Source organism: Chelonia mydas, chromosome 2 (assembly GCF_015237465.2).
Source record: "Chelonia mydas isolate rCheMyd1 chromosome 2, rCheMyd1.pri.v2, whole genome shotgun sequence".
In the NCBI taxonomy this organism is placed as follows: domain Eukaryota; kingdom Metazoa; phylum Chordata; order Testudines; family Cheloniidae; genus Chelonia; species Chelonia mydas.
Genome location: NC_057850.1, coordinates 169,583,029 through 169,602,886, shown reverse-complemented (window position 1 = coordinate 169,602,886; position 19,858 = coordinate 169,583,029). Strand labels below are relative to the sequence as shown.

The window sequence follows — 19,858 nt, the reverse complement described above, 5'->3', positions numbered from 1 at the left end:
TAGGAATGGTTGTAAAATCACAAAAATAGCGAGATGCAGGAACAAGTATAGTTGCTGTTAACTACTTCTAAAAATTTCTTTAAAATTGTCTAGATTTCAAGTTAACTTTGGCATTAAATCTAATTAATCAGAATGAGATCAGCAAAATATAACACGCTTAAATATCTATATAGGGAGAAGGTTTCTATATAGGTCTCTTTAATGTAACAAAGAAAGGTATAATAAGATCCAGCAACTGGAGGCTGATGCTAGGTAAATTCGGGCTAGAGATAAGGCACAAATTTTAAGCAACAGTAATTAATCATTGGAATAGTTTAACAAGAAATGTGGTGGATTGTCCATCACAAAATCTTAAAATCAAAATCGGGTGTCTTTCCAGCACGCTCTGGTTCAACCATGAGATAAGGGCTTGTGATGCTGGCCTTACTGGGTGAAGTTCTTTAGCCTGTGTTATACAGGAAGGTTAGACTAGAACTAGATGATGATCCATCCTGGCATAAAAAAATTATTAATTTAAGGTTAATGGGGCTTCATACCTTTGCCCTGTTAATGGGGGTGTGGGGGAGAAGTAGTGCAGTAAATTTTGTATTGTATAATTAGGACAAGCAAATCTCAACAAGATGCCTTTTTACATAGTCATTTTCTGATCAAAGCTGTACTTTAAGACATTTTTTTCCATGACTGCTGGGACTTGTGGCATTTTTTTTCTGCAGTAGTCTGCAGAAATTTTGGTTCATACTGTCCGCTTTTCAACTCCACAAAAGTCTCTGAGATCTTTTTTCCTCATAATATAAAGAGATCATATGCTTGTTTGTAGATTTAATTTCTTAGCTTAATTCTGAAGATTTTTTTTTTCAGGTAGTGTAAAAATTGAAATTGTTGGATCCTGGATTCAACAAAAGCATATTAATAAAGAGGGAATTTTTGCTCACTGTTGCAAAACAAATGTAGTGAAATTAAAAGGCTCTTTGCCATTTGCGTCCATCTTGTTATTGAAAACGGATGATAAAGCATGCTAAATTTCTTCTGTGTCAGTTCATAAAAGGGGCTTTGGCTCTGAAATTGAATGCTTATTTTTCTTAATGACTTAAGAGTGTGTGTTTTTATAACACTTGTTAATGTGTCTAACAGATGAATAGTAATCTTATTTTTCAGGCAGAAAGCATCCCTTGTGCACACAAACACGCTGTGTTTATTTTAATCCCTGTTTTTTGTGAAGGGAGAATACATTAGATTTGTGTTTCAAAAGATTACCTGGTCAGCTACTGGGTCAGGCAGCAGTCCCACCTTACCTACAGCACATGCTGTAATAAGAAGACTGGTTCAGGAAGAAATACCAAAAGAATTCTTATCTGGTTTTTGTGCTGCCTCGTTCAACACACAGATTGGAGAAGTTCAAGAATGAGAATGATTTTACTAATGTGAAGCTTTCCATATTGCAAGTACTGTTCAGATGACGGTACTGTTGACTTTGAAAGCAAATGTTTATGTTCAGATGTTTTCTGTCATCTTAAAACTACTTGAGCTGATATAGGAGATAGAATTGCATTGCAGACTTTATAGAAACTCCTAATCTTTTTCATCTTCCCTTGTTTGGAATGCTAGTGGCAGTTTTTGTTCATTTTATAAAATTGCACTAGCATGCAACAGGCCTTTTACTGGAAATCGTGGACATATTTATGGCTTGTATTCACTGTATTGTTAGCTCAAGGTATAACTAAATTTTGTCCCTAACCCCGCTCCCATCCACACATAAAAATCTCTAGTTCGAGTTAAGTGGCATCTTTGGGCTTATCTATGCAGTGCATTAGTCCACACCAGAGGGGTATAAATTCTAGTGCACACTAGCATGTCGTGCATTAACTGGTCCATGTGAACGTTGCTGGCGTGCACAAAAAATTCTTTACTGTGCATTAAAGTCGTACTGTTTGAAATGGGACTATATTAATGAATACTGGGAAACTTTTAGTGCATACCATATACCCATCTGGTGAGCCACACCCTCAGACTTGGGGGTGGTGAGTTAAAGCTCCAGTGATGCTGCGGCTGAAACTAGTAATGCAGTGGGGATGCAGCAGGATGAGTTACAACTTATCTGCTAATCAAATCGTTCTGTGCTGGTAATCAGACGTCTGTAGCTTCAGTGATAGCATGACAGTGTTTCGAAGTACGGTTGCTCTCACTGGAGCTAGGCTAACTCAAGTGGCGTAACATGAGTGTACTAAATATTGCAATTAAGACCATTGTAATAGAAATTTCATTGTAAAATGTGGAGCAATATGCTTTTTAATAAGATTTCTTTGTAGAGATGATAAATGGTTTTATAGCTATTACAGGTCTGAATACTTACTGTTTAGATTTTTGTCATAAGCCCATTCTATAGTGAAACCAAAAGTATATCCAAAAAGGTAATCTCAACCTTAATTTTCCTACAGGTTTGCTTTCTTATTTTGTCTAAAGTTCCTTGTAAAGGTGCTGACTTGCAGTGTTGATTTACATAGAACCTGCTCTTTTTGCGAGGAGGAGAGGAGTGTAGCTGTCAGACTAATAGTACTTTTGCAGACAATAATATGCTTATTAAATTTCTAGGCAAACTTATAAAATTCTTAAGTTTATTAATGTTTTTGTTAACTGACCTGTAACTTGCTATGTACCAGATCAAAGCTCATAATTTGCTAATGTCAAAAGCTGTTCCGGCTTCTCAGATTGGTCAAGTGGTGTCCACCCGACACTGTGCTGCTTTCTCATCAGAAAGACGGTTTGTTTTAGTTCTTGCAGTTGCCCTCAGAATTTCCCAGACAAAAGATGGAAGAATATGGGACTCTACAGTAAAATTCTATTGATTCCCTCAGTTCACTTTTTCTTTTGAATAAAAAGGACATATTGAGTCTCAGTTATCATGAACAGAGAATAAGGCTCTAAAGAAGCACTAAGCAGGTGGAACAGCATAATATGGAAACTTGGTTTCACACTCTGGACATTTCAGATGTAGAGATGTGACTTCACGTGCAGACTGACACATGCCTTCATGATAGTACCCAGCTGTACAATGAACTTAACCTACATTAATGTTGTGAGTCTCAATTCTTGGTCCGTGATATTGGATGCTTGTGTGTTTCTTTCCCCCCCAGCAATAAGAACTTGTAACTAGAACACATGCTGTATGTTTGCCACTTTTTTGTCCTATGCCTCAGTTACCTGAGACCTTCTTCAGACAAATATAACAGGTGTGGAACAGACTCTGGGGATGTGATGGACAGAGATAGAAATGGGGAGTGAAGTTGCTGGCAATTGGACCCATCATTTGAAAAGAAATTCTGCGATTAAAACCTCCTTGCTAAAAACCATCTTCTCTCTTGCCCTTAACAACAGAAAAAGTGTGGAGTGGGAGGAAGTGCACTCCAGACAAATAGCACTTGTGATGAATTAATTCTATAGCTAATTTTATGCAGTTCCGTTCCTTTCAGACAATCTCTTTTTAAGCTTTCTAAAAGATGAATATGCTCATAGAAGTCACTATTAATACTGCACCCACAGTGGTGACAGGAGGTTTTGCAGATCACTTTGAGAAAAGATTACTTAAAGTAATGTCAGATTCTCTGCTGCTCCCTAGCAGAACCCATGACAACCCAAAATGTGGGTAAACATATGATGTAAAGCATTCTTGCTTCATTTGCAATTACTAAGACTTTTTTGTTTCCTTTCTGTAAGCCAGGATGTGTGCCAATTTAAATAATGCTAATGATGATGGTAGAGTGAAGAAGTGACCTTGGGCTTTTTAGTTGTGTTATTTCAGAGAAAATCCATTTTCAGTTTGAAGTAGAATTTTTATTTTGAAGATTGTGTAATAAAACATGAATTGTAGACTAAAAATTAGTTTGCTTTTAAACATGTTCTTTGTCATGTTGGAGTGTGGATGTTAGATTCTTTTAACTTAATCAGTGATTTATTTCTTACCTAGTATTCTCCCCCACCCCCAATCTGTTCCTCTCTAACTTGAGTCATCACAGTTACCCCTGTATTAATCATATGGTCCCCCGAGCTATTGCTTTCTCTTGGTTTGTCCCCTTGTTACTATATTTGCAACAGTAAATTCATTTGCTTTCCAAGAATTCCCTATTAAGACTTCAAAGTAAGACTTTGAAAAAAGGGAAAATGAGGAGAATCCAACTTGGAGCTTGTCTGAACACTTGGTAATATAACACAATGCTTATTTTTTAAAGACCTATCCTGATATATCTCTCTAAAAGTACAAATTTATATCAAGTTTCATAATATTGAATCAACTTAGATTGCCCAGCGCATTTTTGTTGGATCTTTGCTCTGGAGTTGCCTCAAGCATGAATCTTACTAGTTGCATAGTAACCAGTTTTTAAGAATTATATTTGTAAACAGTCTAAACGTCTGTGTAACCTGACCCTTTTAATTAAGTGATGCATCAGGCCTCTATCTACCTCAACTGTGCTGTACGTACGTAGCACACACTGTGTCTTATTTCTTTGTAGAGCTTTGTGAATAGATATTGTATTTCCATAATGACAAATATTTTGGTGAATCTGGCAATACCAGTATTTATATTAGACTTCCTCTTTGCTTCCAAAACAGCTTTTGTATGCACTTCAGAGCAGCTTCTTGTGCTTCATGAAATCAATATCTTGTTTTTAGAGAGAGATGAAGTATGACAAACTACTTTGGTCAACAGTTTAGAGCTAAATTATGAGTGGTATTGACTTTGTGGTAATTTGAGGAAAATTACACACTGAGATTATACAAACTGTGACTCCAGCAGTCAGTATTTAAATCATGAGGAGTAAAACTTTTTATAGGGTATTAAAATGACATGCTATTAAAGGGTCAGATCCAAACCCAATGGAAGCCTTCCCATTGATTTTTGGCTCTGACACAAATACCATTAGGCCATGCTAGGTTTGTTCCTACAAAGAACTGATCTTTTGCTGCTGTAAAGGGGCAGCGTCAGCATGGATTATAACTACTTACTGTTGAAAATTAGTTTGCTGCAATACTTCATATTGTAAACATGGCATTCAGATTTGTCAAGTTTACATGTCTTCATTTTGAGGCAATTTAGAGTCCTTTCCAGTGGTTCTCTTAGCATAGTTGATGTCATTCATGATCAGAATTTAAACTTTGAGAGCACTTTTTAATTAACTGGCTATATGGTTAATATATTACGACATTAGCTTTTTAAAAAGAACCATTGTGCATACTGTACATTACTTAGCTCTTTAGAGCGTGCAGCCTTCTGATCATCTCCACATGATTCCCATGGTACCCTTCCCTGCCTGTCCTTTGGTTTTTGTTCTTCCTTTTCTTCCACTACCCCTTCCAAGCATGCATTTGAGTCCATCTCAGGGTGCTTAGTCCATTGGGCAGTTTTTATTCTAGGCCCTGAGCGGCCAGTTCCAAAGGTGCTGTTTGACAGGGATCTTTTAAAAATAGATGTTGGTTTCAATCTTTTAAAATCATTTTTGTGGGATTTTTTTTGCAATGAAATACAATAATGTTATTTTGTAGTTGATATTTTGTTTCTTGCACAATCAAATATTATTATTAATGGTTCTATCAAGTAGCTTTGCATTTCCTGACCCTCTGCATTTAAAAAAAAACACGTTATCATCTTGACATATGTATTAAATATGAAGAAGTTTCTCAAGAAAATATTTACTTTGGGTCTCACAGTGCTTCAAAAACCCACATTGTTACTGTCCATGTGCTTTTGTGAACATCTGGTCAGTCTACTGTACTTCAGTTAATGTTTGCAAATGCTATCTTTGAGGAATAATGATAAATATACCTGATTAAATCAGTGGTTGCAATTTAGATTATTTTAGTGTGTGTGGAGGAAGCCTAAATGTCTATGGTTTTTATTTTGTTTCACTTAATTGATTTTCAGTTAGCAATCCGGGAACTAAAATACTTTCTTTTTCAAAAGGTACCAGGAGTCTACTGCGGAGCTTGCCTTTACGGTACTGAATAAAGTTTTCATAAAAACAATACTTGATGCTGGAACATAATTGCTGTGCTGTATCAGACCAGTGGTCTGTCTAGCCCAGTATGCAGTCTGAAAGTGATCAGTTCATTCCCAGATGCTTCAGAGAAGTACAAGAAACTTCATAGTGAACAACTCTGGAATAATGTGTCCTATGAGAAATTTCTGCCAAACTCAATTTAGAATTGACTTGTATGCTGAAGCAAGACAGATTTTGCATCTTTAATTGCTTGTCATCTAATGCAGCTGTGGCTGTTCTCATCCTTTTTAAATATCTAATTCATTTTTAAGATCTTACTATATATGTATTTGACTCATCTCACCATAGTATTGACCACCCCGCAAGTTTTGTTTTGTGGGGGGAGGATCTTACCTTTTGCAACTGTAAAGAATAGCATGAAACATGGCAGTTTTTTTGGTTTTTTTAAACGTACAGGGGTGGGCTGGGGATAGCTAAGATTAAAGCAGTGTGTGTTGTATTTGGTTCTGAAAGTTCAGAGGGTAGTGTTAATTCTGTTGTAGGAATTGATTCCATGGTTTATGTCTATCTCATGGCAAAGTTTTCTCTCGTGCTTTCAGTTCTCCTCCTGTTCATAGACAATTTGATAGAGGTCATGGTTATGGGGAGAGATGCAGTTTCTTGAGGAACTAGGGTCAGGCTTGTGAGGAGCTACAGATATTAAGAATGAGACTTTTTGAATTGGATTTTGTGTTCACTGGAGCTAGTGTAATGAGTGGAACCAGAGGTGCTGTAATCCTAGTGTCAGTTGCTGAGCAGATGGGCTTTTTCTCATACCAGTTGAAGCTCTTAGGTTGTTTGCCTTTTTTATAGGTAGGATTTGCAATAATCTAATTTGGAAGTCATGAAAACATGATTATTGTGACCAGATCTTTTTGATAGGATAGGGCACAGTGTTCTGGACAGCTGCAAGAGAACATGGGTGTCGTTCACAATCATGGATAGCCAAGAGTACCCCAATGCTATTCACTGACTCTACAATGTTCAGGCAGATGCATTTGACCAAGGAAGATGTCTCAGGACCTTGTCTTCTCCAAACACCTTCTCTTTTCTCTCTTGCTTGGGTTTAGTTTCAGCCAGCTGCTCCTCATCCAGGTATTTGGACAGCTGGCAAAAAGTAATATTGACATCTGAGGCAAGGGAGAGGTCAGCAATACACAAACAACATTCAGCTCTACACCTCAGCCCATATGTCTAACCAGCAACTTCAGACAAGTATTGAATAATATAGGGGACAGGATTTACCCTTGCAAGGCTTAATAGGAGAGGACTCTGGACATGGACAAACAATGGTCCGGCTCATCCTTTTGTGTTTAGTCTTGGAGAAAAGATGATACCTTGGGCAAACAAGTTCCATAGGTTAATCATGTTTTTTGTGGAAAAGTATTTTATGTTTGTTTTTTTTTTTTAAATTTGATACCTTTTATCACATGTCCCCTGGTTATGTTAGAGGGTAATAGGTCTGTTTAACTGCCTCTTTAACATTCATTATTTTGTGTATCTCTGTCATTGCTTTTTAATTTGTTTCCTCTATAAATTAAACACACACAGTCTTTTCAATCTCTATCCATGCCTCTAATCTTTATCACCTCTTTTTGGATCTCATTTATTTCTTCTGTATCTCTGAAATATAGTGAATTTACACCGTTACTTGGAATACTGTGCCAACATTGACTTATCTAATTGCATTAGTAAATATGAGAGTGCTCAATGCCCAGGGGTAGTCAAAAAAGCAGACATTTTCATCAGGGTATCCAGAATAACACAATGGTCTTGTTCCAGAGAGGTTAGAGGTAATTTTAAAAGCCACCAATATGTAGGAATAGTTCCTTCTGTTGTGCACTCACTTTCATTAGTCAACAGTAAAGGTGCTGCCTATTCATTTAGCTTTGCTAGGTTCCTCTATGAATTTCTTTAGTCTTCTATAGTCTGTCTATTTTAAAATATTTGAAGATAAAATTATCTCCCTATTTATCCTCATTTCTAGATAGTTTGTTGGTGAACTGGGTCATCACACTGTTTTTGGGTTTTTTTGGAAAGGGGAAAATTTATTTTCCTTTTTGAGTTATGGTCCTTATGTGTATTCCATGGGAGGGGTGGTGGTGGTGTGTGCTCCATATAATTGAGATCAGAAGATTCTTGCTAACAATATCCTTAGGTCCTCAACTGCCTTTTTCTCTTTGTGTTCCAAACTGAGGGCAAAAGGGGCAGTGCAAGACGCTCTCCAGTTCTTTTCTGCTGCCTGTGGTCTGAGGTAGAACCTCTTCGTTAGCTAGGTTCTGCATCTAACTGTAATTCACTGTAAATAGTTTAAAATGTAGTTTATATTTTTTATAATTCTTAATAGGGTTTGGTGGGTCTACCCCCCTCCCGCCCCACTTCCCTCCTGAGTGCCTAGTTATTCCCAAGATCTGGGGATTCTAAAACTGCGTGTGTTGCCCTCAGGCCTTTCTGGTCAGCGATGACTACCTCAAGTGCCTCTACTGCCTAGGTGAGGCTCACATCCCCTCAAAGTGTGGTATTTGCCAATCCTTCCAAAGTCACATTTGCTAAATTTGTGAGTACTGGGTTGGAAGACTTCCAATGGATTATGCCATGAAGCCTCAGTCCAACCTGGCCTGTCAGATACCCTTGTACGTCAGGTGGAGGCATCAAGAAGGCACTGCTCCAGTGGCCTTCAGCTCCAAGGTTTGTAGGTGTAGAGCAAGGGACTAGCCCAAACGGAGGAAGGTAGGAAGCACTCTCGCAAGAGATGAGAAATCCCTCCTCCGGGCCCTCATCCAATAAGATGGCCTCTTCTCCAATAAAGATGTAAAATGTTAAATGGTTAACCAGTAAGTATTAGTCTTACCGTTAATATATTGCAGTTAAAACAGATTGTATTCCTGGGGCATTCTGCGCCTAAAAATTCTGAGCACAATATTTTAAAATTCTGCAAATTTTATTTGTCAATATCTTGCTGCATAATCACACTAGTTTCAGTTATTTTGGTAATTTTATTTCAGAATACCTGTCAGCAAGTATATCTGTAACAATACAGACACGCACAGATTCCCCCAGGAGCAGAGAGTTAAAGAAACCTCTATGACAACCCAGTTCCTGTTTCTCTGTCTCTTTCCCCCCTCCCATAGCCCACCTGCGGGGTTCCCCCCCCCGCCAATACACCCAAACCGTTCTTTCCCAGAGCCCAAACGTAGGGTCCCCCCAGTTCAGTTACCTGCACCCCATCCCTCCCCAGAGCCCAGCTGCAGGGCCCACCTTCCCCAGACACCCGTCCCCTTCTCCCCCGAGAGCCCAGGGATGCAGAGGGAGAACCAGCCTGATTTTCAGTCCCAGGCTTGCATGGAGTTCCCTGCTCCTTCCCTCAGGGCATGCTGGGAACTGCAGTTGCCAGGAACCCTCTAGCTCCCTCTTCCTCCCCCCAGTAGTGTCTTCTGTGTGCAAACTGGGCTCTGTCGAGTCCAGTAGCTCCTAGTGGCGGCTAGCAGCACTGCAGCCCATTTCTGTGGGTGAAGGGAAATTCTCTGCACACAACGTTAATTTCTGCAAAATTCTGCATTGTGCAATGGTGCAGAATTCCCCCAGGAGTAAGATTGATAAAATAATTTTGTGACATTGTAATACCTAATGTGCACATTAAAAACGCTACAGCAATACCCAGGGGGAGGGGGGCACTGAAGCTTGCAGCGTTCTCACAGCTCGGGGCACCGCTGGATCAGCCCATGCCTGGCAGAGAGGGCACTGCTGGGGGCAGCCTGGCAACCCCGTCCCCTCCAGCTCTGCTTCTCTTGCAGCTGGCTGCAACGGTGGGTCTGCCTGGGAATCACTGGATCTACTAGAACATTTGGATCTGCCCTGGCACTGCTGCTCTCCCGGCAGCGATCCGCCAAATTAGCCGCATTAGGCAACACCTAGTAACTGGGAGAGGGTGTGATCAGTGCAAGGTGCCCAGTCATGCACACGCAAATGATCCCACAGCTCTCCAAGGAGAGACAGCAGGGTGCCGCCCCCCCCAAGCCAGGGGTAGACCGTGAACTTGTTAACAATTAAAGAGTTAACTGATAATTTTAATAGTTTAAATGAGTACTCTTTTAAATGATATTTACATCCCTATTCTCCAACAACCTCCAAGTTAGGTCAAACTCTACACCCCTGTAGGGAGTTTCAGAAGCTCATAAGGAACATGGTACCATTCTCTTGGCTCTGAAGGGCAGAAGTGCCCCAAAACCAATGCTAAGTGCAGGAGCTGCACCGTCCCCAATACAAATGAGGGAATAACAAAAGTAGGTACCTCCTACACTGATGGTACCAATGCACCAAGAAAAGGAGTTGTTGGTACTGAAGACAGCAATGAGATCAAACCGCTGACACCACAGAAAGACAAGCCAGTCTGTTCACTTGCATCAGGGGATACATATGAGGCCCCCAAGGACAAGTCCATCTATATGGTCTTGGAATCCCCAATTCTGTTGGAACCCGTTCTGACTAGGAAGGTCTCTACACCACTGGTCCAGAGCATGCAAGGTAGGGAGAGCCACTCACCAGTACAGTCTACCAGTTGAGCATAATAAGGCAGCACCATCCATAGAATTCAAAACTGCCAGTGCTTCTGAAAAGTCAGGTTTAGTGGGAGATCATCACCACTCCCATAGAGACAAAGGATCAGTCCAGACAGAGGACCCCGAGTCTCATAGGCACCATCCTGATTTCATAAGAGGGATTGTGCACCTGGAGACTAGTGGTAGTCTCCTCCATGGTGACTATCCCAATTTCCATTTGACCTCTCAAACTGGCCTTACTGGATACTGTCGGATCCATACATGCAATATCTTGAATCTAGATGATCCCATTGGGAATCCAGACAACGCTTCGTTTGCAAAGAAGATCCCAAACCTCCTCAAGAACTAGTGGAGGAAGAGGAGGAACTAGATCAGACTGAACCACCAGCCCTAATGTGATTGTCATCGTCATCTCCAGGTGTGATTGTACTAGCTTCACCATCACTGCCTAGTGGTAACAGGCAACTTGAAGATTTACTGAGGAGGATTGCAGACACATTCCGTATCCCTCTGGAGGAATTGCAGGACATCCCTCATAAATTACTCTGCATTCTCCAGAGATTGGTCCCATTAACGAAGCCATTTTAGAATCAGCCAAGACCATCTGGCACACTCCAGCTACTTGTGCCTTCACTCCAAAAAGAATGAAGAAGTACTTTGTGCCATCTAAAGGGCAGAATTTTTATTTATATGCCCTGCTCTGAATTCATTAGTAGTACAAGCTGTTACTGAAAGAAGTAGACAGTGTCTACTCCCCTCTGATAAGGAAGCTAAATACTTAGAACTTTTTGGAAGAAAAATATTTACTTTGAATGTACAGTTTCATATAGCACATTACCAAACCTTAATGTCAGAATACGATTTTATTAATTATACTAAGCTTGAGGAATTCACTAATTCCCACAAAAAGATAGGCTGCAATTCCAAGCACTCACTGAGGGTAAATTGTTAGCCAGAGCATCCCTTCAAGCCTTAGTTGATGCAGCTGATATAATGTTGTTCTTGATGGCAACTTCTGTGGTCATACATTGGTTGTTGTGGCTCTAATCCTTCAGATTTCCCAAGGATGTCCAGTTCATGGTGGAGGATCAGCCCTTTGAGGGGAAACTGTTTGTTTAGTGAGAAGACAGTTGAGTTGCTGCATTCCTGAAAGGACTTAAAGGTAACCCTCTGCTCACTAGGCATCTGTACTCAAGCACCATAGCAGAAATTCCACAAATCATAGCTCTACAAATAACACCCAGCCCCTTAACCCTTTTATTATCAAAAGGGTTAGGAGTCACTCAGGAAGCATTAGAAGGTGCAATGTAGCAAACATAACGTGTCTCTTCCCCCTCCCCCCCCACCCTATAGTCCTTCTAACCCCAGCCTCCCATCAGAAAATATTTTTGATGGATTCCTCCCCAACAAGATGTGAAGGCCCACTCCGCTAGAGCCTAGGCTGCATCAGTAGCCTCACTTAAGATGACCCTCTCCTGTAAAGCAGCAACACGGAGCTCTGCTCACGCTTCTGTGAAACATCATGCCCTGGTGCAAGCTACTATAGCTGACATCCTTTGGCAGAGCAGTTCTCCAATCAGTAGTACAGCGGGGATCTTTGGACCCTTCTTCTCAATGACAACTGCTTGTGACTCATAAGTTTGAGAGGTCAAATGGAAATTAGGATAGTCACCACGGAGGAGACTACCACTAGTCTCCAGGTGCACAATCCCTCTTATGAAATCAGGATGGTGTCTATGATACTCTGGGTCCTCTGTCTGGACTGATCCTTTGTCTCTATAGTGGAATATACAACGCATCTCTTGAAGAGCTAAGAGAGGTGAAGTTACTTACCTTGTACAGTAATTGGAGATCAAGATGTGTGGTCACTATCTGTTCAACTACCCTCCCTCCTTCCCTTCTGCTGCAGTGCGTTTAATGCTATTCATGGCAGAAAGGTAGCTGGAGAGGTAGTCAGTCTGCACCACCCCTCATACTGTTGGCTCAGAGCAGGAGGAGTAAAAGGGTTCAGATGTGGACCAACGGACACTGCTAGCAAGAATCTTCTGGTCTCACACATGTGGAGCACATGCACACCTCCAGTGGAATACTGAGAGGGACCACACATCAAGAAATACAGTTACTGTATGAAGTATAGCCTTTCTTTTTTGCCCGTTTCTAATTTGTGACAGTACATTACTTCTCACGTTGTGATTGATTTCCAAAGCCTCTGTAGAACTTTGTTAGAAACTTTATAAAACCTTTATTCAAATACAGTGTCAGCCATTTCTCCTGCTGCACTACTTTATTGACATGCCTTCGTAGACTAGAGAGACATGATTTTCTTATTTGCCAAGCTGATTTATTGCTACCATATCAAGAGGTCTTATTCTTTTCTAAATTGATTCAACCAGCTTACCTGATACTGCAGTAAGGTTGACTGATGTGTAATTTCCAAGATCACATCTAGTTCCTTTAAGATAGGTACTTTTGTTACTCTCCAGTGCGGTAATTGCGGCAAAACATCTTTATTAGCAGTTCAGTAGCCATTTTTCTTAAAGTACTTTAGTACTCTTGTATGTATATTACACACACAAAATGTGGCAAATAGTCTGCAATCATGTTACTAAATACTGTATCATAGCGCATATGCACAAGGGGTCAGACTTGCACAAGCAACCTTAATTAAGGCATTTTCTGAGTGCTTTATTTTGCAACCTTAATGGTCTGTTAACATAGTTTTCTGTATAATTTCCTAAATCTTTACAAAGACAAAACTGGGGGGAGGGAGGGAGGAAGAAATTCCATTATGTGGCATCCTGTTGGCACCCACATGTAGTCAGAAGGGTTGGAATCTTTAGATCCACTTCACAGACCCCTGCCACTTGAGCTACCAGAGTAACTGATAGAAGATGACAACATATTGCTGCTATCTGGACCAGCACTACACAGGATTTGAGATGCACATTTTGCCAGTTGGTTTCATAGATATGTTTGCTGACAGCAGAGGAATGGTGAAACTCCAGGAATCTTGGATTCCATTACAGGCACTGGAGGAGATTGTGCTGACGTGGTCATAGACTCTTCCGCCCCTTCTTTTCCCCACCCCAGGTTCCCCCTCCCAGTCCCACTTTCCACTCCTCTGGCTCCTCTTCCAAGTCTCCTTGCTTAGCCAGTCCTACTGTCCCCCTCCAGGTTCACTGTCAGAGCCCCAGCTTAGCATGATAAATTTCAGCCTGAATGGTTAAAGTTGGGCAAAGTTTTGTAAGCAACTGAAAAGTCTTACAATGGGAAGTGTCAGAAAACCTTCATAATTAGCAGCATTATGAGCCTCACCTATAATAATCTAGTCCTGAAGATTTACTGCAATCTAATTGAATTGTTCAGCACCATCTCTTTCGACATGTCGGTCTATAACAGTGACTCATTTAAAGGAAGTTTAAAATAACACAGAGAAGCACTACAACAGTAGCCCCAGTGAAGTCAAATTAGCCATGTGTTTAAGTACTTTGGTGGATGGATGCCTTGGTGCCCAATTTTTTGGATGCCTTGGTGAATTTTTTTGAAACTTGCTTGAAATCCTAGGACTGTAAAACAACCTCAAAAGAGGTTGATAAGTATCTGTTCTTCCTGGCATTGCAGGAGTGGCCACTTAGTCAATATTTTGCCAACAGTTAGCACACAGCTATCAAAAATGTTTTCTGTCCCTGCACATCGGTGGAAATATCTGATATTTCTAATTCCACTGTGAGAAAATGCGGACTTAAATCATGCCTGTGATTTAGATTAAGTAGGTCCCATTTAAATAAAGCTGAAAGACTCCCAAGTCTAAAGCTGTAGCCTCTTATTAGTGGAGTCTTGACAGTGTAACTTTTTCTCCACTGAGCTATTTAGTATGGTTAAGTTCTTCTTTGAGAGCTGTCCCTGTGGGTGCTCCACTTCAGGTGTTGATGTGTCCCGGTGCTGCTGATCAGAGGATTTTGGTAGCAGTGCCTGGTTGGGACGCGCGTGTGCAGTAGCTGTCTCACGGTACTGTTGGCGCTTCATCTAGTGCTCGCGCGTCCTGACCCCCTCAGTTCCTTCTCGACCGCCCTCAGCTGCAGATGGAGCTCCAGGGGCGGTGTCAGAAATTTACCTAGAAAAGATTTAGAAATAGTTAAGTTTAGCTCCCAGTAATTAGTTAATAGTTAGTCTTAGGTTTCTGTTGAACCACTTACCCTTTCCCTGTTTTAAAATATATATATATATATATATAATCGGAGAGCTTTCCTCTCCATTTCTATCTCCTTATACTACGACAAAATTGGATAACGAAAATGCCAGGCATCCCTGGTTTTAAACGCTGCACTTTGTGTAAGGATGCTATGCCTGTCTCCAATGGACACTCAGTTGCCTGGGGGAGGTGCACATCCCTCAAAAATGCAACCACAGCAGCAATCTTAAAGCCAGAGCAAGGAGGGAAAGGGATCTCAGACTTAAAATGATCCTTATGGAGAAATCCCTAACGCCACCGTCTCTATCTCAGAAAAAACCCCATCGGGGGATTCCCTGTGTGCCTCCTCGCTGGACAGATTGAGTTCCCTTTCCTCCAGAAAATCAAGGAAGAGGGAGGCATCTCCAACCCACAGAGAACTGTTGAAGAGGAAACTGTCTCCAGCATGATCACTACCCTTGGTGCCGACGGCCAGCAGGGTGAGCATGTTTGATGCTCCAGGCACCTCCGGCACCGTCTGTATTGGGACCTATGCCAGCAGAGATTAGGTGTTGAGTAGTAGGCACAAATGAGCCTTGTACTCCATGGCACCAAATGCCTTGAGGAAGGACACGGTGCCAATACCGCCTCTGATTACAATGCCACCTCCACTGGTACCACATGCTGCAGAGCCAATGCATGAACGCACTAAGTCGGCATCACTGGCATCAACCGAGGCCACACATAAGTTGACGGTACCAACAGGACTAATCTCACAGACGTCTACACATAAGAGCATGGCACCAACGCCCATGGGACCGCGCTCCCTCGGTCAATCAACTGGCACTGAGATATCATTCAAGCCTGGCACACCTGTACTCAGCACAAACTGTTCTCTGGTGCCGACTGCACCAGTACAGATGGACTCACCTAATGCCCCACAATTTTTAAGCGATGGGGAAGATGACCTAAAAGAGGCAGTCTTCTATTCAGGACACTCCTCTCCATCCCATACAAGTGCCAGGAACCAGTTACAGGGACGTGCCCCCATGTCTGGCTTAACCCATGGATGTGCCCAGCCATGCCATTCCCAATGCATTGGGCACAATGGGACCCACGGGCGATCTACAGATCTCAGACACACAGACCTCACACCCCACAGAGGTGACAAATTCACCCTTCTACAGTGACAGCCACTGAGCCCTCGGAGGTGCATGTGGATTCCGAGGAGTTGGAGGATTCCAATCCACAAGACTGCTCACCAGCCCACAATTTATCTTCATCTCCAGACGAGGCGGTAATGCCATCTCTGTCTGCCATCACAGATGACTCAAAACGATTCCAGGACTTACTCAAATGGGTCGCACAAAGTCAGAACATCCCTCTGGAACAGGAGACTGAAAATCAACATTAGCTTCTAAAAATACGACACCCGGCATCCTCTACAAAGATAGCATTACCAATTAATAGCACCTTCCTGGAACCAGTAGAATCAGTATGGCAAACTCCAGCTACCATAGCCCCATACCATATCAGCAAAAGGGCGGATAGGAAATATTACGTGCCCAAAAATTGCGTGGATTTCCTATTCTTGTACCCTCAACCAAACTCCTTGGTGGTGGGTACGGTGAACCAACTGGGGAAGTAACCCCAGTATAAATCTATGTCACGTGACAAGGACTCTAACAGACTGGATTTGTTAGGTCGCAGAGTCTATTTGTCTGACTCTCCAGTTTTGCACGGCCAGTTACACCACCGTACGGGCTAAGTATGACCATGACAATTATGAGAAACTTAATGAGTTCCCTGCGGACATCCCAGAGAACAGAAGGGAGCAATTCCAATCTGTTGTAACCAAGGGACAGCTAGTCGTGAGGACAGCGCTATAGGTGTCCCTTGATGTCACGGATACGGCCGCTCACACGACGGCTACAGCTGTAGTCATGAGATGGGCATCCTGGTTACAATCCTCCGGAATCTCAAAGGGCCTCCAAATTAAAGTTGAAGACCTTCCCTTTGACAGAGCGAAATTATTTTCCGTGAAGACCGGTGAAGTCCTACACTCAATGAAGGACTCTAGAACGGCGCTCTGAACCCTGGGCATGTATACATACCCTAATAGATGGAGGAGATACCAACCTTATAACCAAAACAGGGACACGTTGTCTCTGGCACCAGAGACCATTCGACAATTCGTGCCAGAGACACCAACCACCTCAGTCCCAGTCAACTGCGTCACAGGCACCACCAACCAAGATGCAATTTTGAAGATTTGGTCAAGGGTCTGATCAACCTCCCCTGAAAACCAGCGTATATATTACACAACCTACCCAGATGTTTGGCCACCGACTACAGCCATTTTACCAAGCGTGGGCATCCATCACCACAGATCACTGGGTAGTGGAGATAGGACATTCTAATTATACCATCCCCTTCATCTCCATCCTGCCTACCCATCCGTCTTCCCCGTCCTTCTTCAGGGACCCTTCTCACAAGCATCTTCTACGACAAGAAGTAAACCATCTTGTACAGCTAGCTGCTGTGGGACATGTTCCAGTACAACACAGCGGGTAGGGGTTCTATTTCCACTACTTCTTGACTCAAAAGAAACATGGAGGATGGAAACCCATTTTAGATCTCAGAAAACTCAACGAAATTGTGCGTACCCACAAATTCAGGATGGTCACGCTGACGTCAATGATTCCAGCGCTGGAAGAAGAGGACTGGTTTTCACCTTTCAACTACAAGATGCGTATTTTCACATCACTATACACCCCGCACGCAGACGATTCCTACAGTTCACAGTAGGGAGAGACCACTTCCAATACAGTGTGTTACCATTTGGACTTTCGACAGCTCCAAAACCCTGGCTGTAGTAGCAGCACACCTACACAGACAAGGAATTATAATATTCCCATACTTGGATGATTGTCTATTGAAGGGTTGCACTCAAGCAAAAGCAATACACTTCACACAAACTACTGACACTTTTCCATATCCGAGGGTTACAAATAAATGAGAAGAAATCTACCCTAGTTCTGGTTCAACCACTAGAATTCATCGGAGCTTACCTAGACTCGATAGAAGCTAAAGCTTCATTACTAATGACCAGATTCTCCACAATGACCACTCTTATTGGTAGTCACAAACAGTCCAAGAGGCTCTGCACACGCCTGCCTATAACTATTAGGACACATGGCGGCCTCGATCTTGTGGTCAGGCACACATGACTACACATGTACTGTCTCCAGGGATGGCTGAGAACAGTCTACATACCACGCAAGCACAGTCTAAATAGATTCCTGTCACCACCATCACCAAAAGTCATACAATCACTACAATGGTGGCTAAATCCACACAATGTGTGCGCGGGTCCCATTTCACCAAGACCCAGCATCCATCCTGATCACTACAGATGCCTCACTGATTGGATTGGGTGCACACTTGAACCAACACACAATCCAAGGGAAATGGTCTCCTGTGGCGTCTTTATTACACATCAATCTACTCGAATTATGAGCAGTTCAAAACGTGTGCCAACATTTCCTACCAATAAGAAACAAATAATGACAGACAACGTGCCTATATGTTCAGCATAGACAGGGAGGTGCTCGATCTCTTTCCCTGTGCACAGAAGCCATAATATGCTAGAACTGGGGCATTATCCACAGTATTACCATTACTGTGTCGTACCTCCCGGGGCAAAAGAACACGATGGCAGACACATTGAGCAGACAGTTTTCCCAAGAACATGAATGGGAACTGAACGACAACATCGCACAACACATATTCCGCATGTGGGGGTCACCACACATCGATCTGTTTGGAACATCCGAAACCATAAACATCCAGGGTTTTGCTCATGAGCAGGACTAGGACTGCAATGCCTAGGAGATGCCTTTTTCATCCCATGGAACACGCCTCTCCTGTATGCATTCCCAGTCATACCATTATTATCCAGAGTGATACACAAGATATGGACCGACAGAGCCTTGATCATACTGATAGCTCCAACGTGGCCCAGACAGATGTGGTTTCCATACCTGAACAGCATGGCGCTTTGCACCCCGTACACCCTTCCTCTCTGTCAGGAACTTTTCTCTCAGGATGAGGGTCTTGTTCTTCACCTGAATCTAGGAAAACTCTGCCTGAAGGCATGGCTTCTCCATGGCTCCATCACAACGAATTAACCTGATTTGGAAGAGGTTAAAAAGGTGTTGCTAAACAGCAGGAAACTTACCGTGCGTACCATTTACCTCCATAAATGGAAGAGGTTCTCCTTGTGGTCTCACGACAGATACATACCGAAACTTACAGCGCCAATACATTTGATTTAGGAGTACATGTTGCATTTGAAACAGATGGGGTTATGTATTAGTTCACTTAAGGTGCACCTCGAAACCATAGCTGCTTTTCACCACAAGATAGATGGTTTTCAGCGTTCGTGCATGATTATGAAACACTTCCTCGCAGGCATTCAGAACATGTACCCTAAAGTCTGCAACTCTACACCAGCATGGGACCTAAACCTAGGCCTCAGAGGACTTACCACAGCCCCTTTCAAAACACTTGCTACCTGTTTTCTACTACATTTATCAGTGAAGGTAGCGTTCCTGGTCACGATCACTTCAGCACATAGAGTGGGTGAAATTGGGGCCCTCATGGTCCATCCTCCTTATGCCATATTCTTTAAAGACAAAGTGACTATGCAATGACACCCTAAATTCATACCGAAGGTACCTTCATCGTTCCATCTCAATCAACCTCTTCATCTACCTATGTTTTACACTAAGCCACACGGATCTACACAGGAATCTATTCTCCACACTCTAGGTGGTAGAAGAGCACTAGCATTCTACCTAGATAGAACAAAACCTTTCTGTAAGTCACAGAGACTCTTCATTTCCACCACTGAACAATTGAAGGGTGCAACCATTTCAAAACAAAGACTATCAAAATGGATTTCGAATTGCATCCATTTACGTTACCAACAACAAAATATACAATCCCCTACGGGGATCAGAGCCCATTCTTACATAACGTTCCAATCAGAGAACTATGCCAAGCTGCCATTTGGGCTTCGTACACACGTTCAGTTG

The 19,858-nt window shown here is 42.2% G+C and overlaps 2 protein-coding genes across 6 annotated transcripts in view; one reads left to right on the top strand and one right to left on the bottom strand.

The window, feature by feature from the left end:
- STK17A (serine/threonine kinase 17a) overlaps positions 1-19,858 on the top strand; it is a 59,938-nt gene that overhangs the window by 1,553 nt on the left and 38,527 nt on the right. The gene's annotated exons all lie outside the window — the stretch shown is intronic.
- LOC102933943 (cytochrome c oxidase assembly factor 1 homolog) overlaps positions 9,601-19,858 on the bottom strand; it is a 133,964-nt gene continuing 123,706 nt past the window's right edge. Inside the window, exons 9-11 of one of the 5 annotated variants that reach the window (XR_006288840.1) lie at positions 18,803-18,950; positions 16,022-16,143; positions 9,601-14,702 (exon numbers count right to left, since the gene is read on the bottom strand). Coding sequence is in view for 2 of the 5 variants with exons in the window: in XM_043540537.1 (XP_043396472.1) it covers positions 18,936-18,950 (15 nt within the window). In the remaining 3 variants the exon portion in view is untranslated. Of the gene's footprint in view, positions 16,144-18,802; positions 18,951-19,858 lie in introns of those variants that run through there. The other 4 variants (XR_006288839.1, XR_006288838.1, XM_043540537.1 and 1 more) reach the window with 4 other exon arrangements.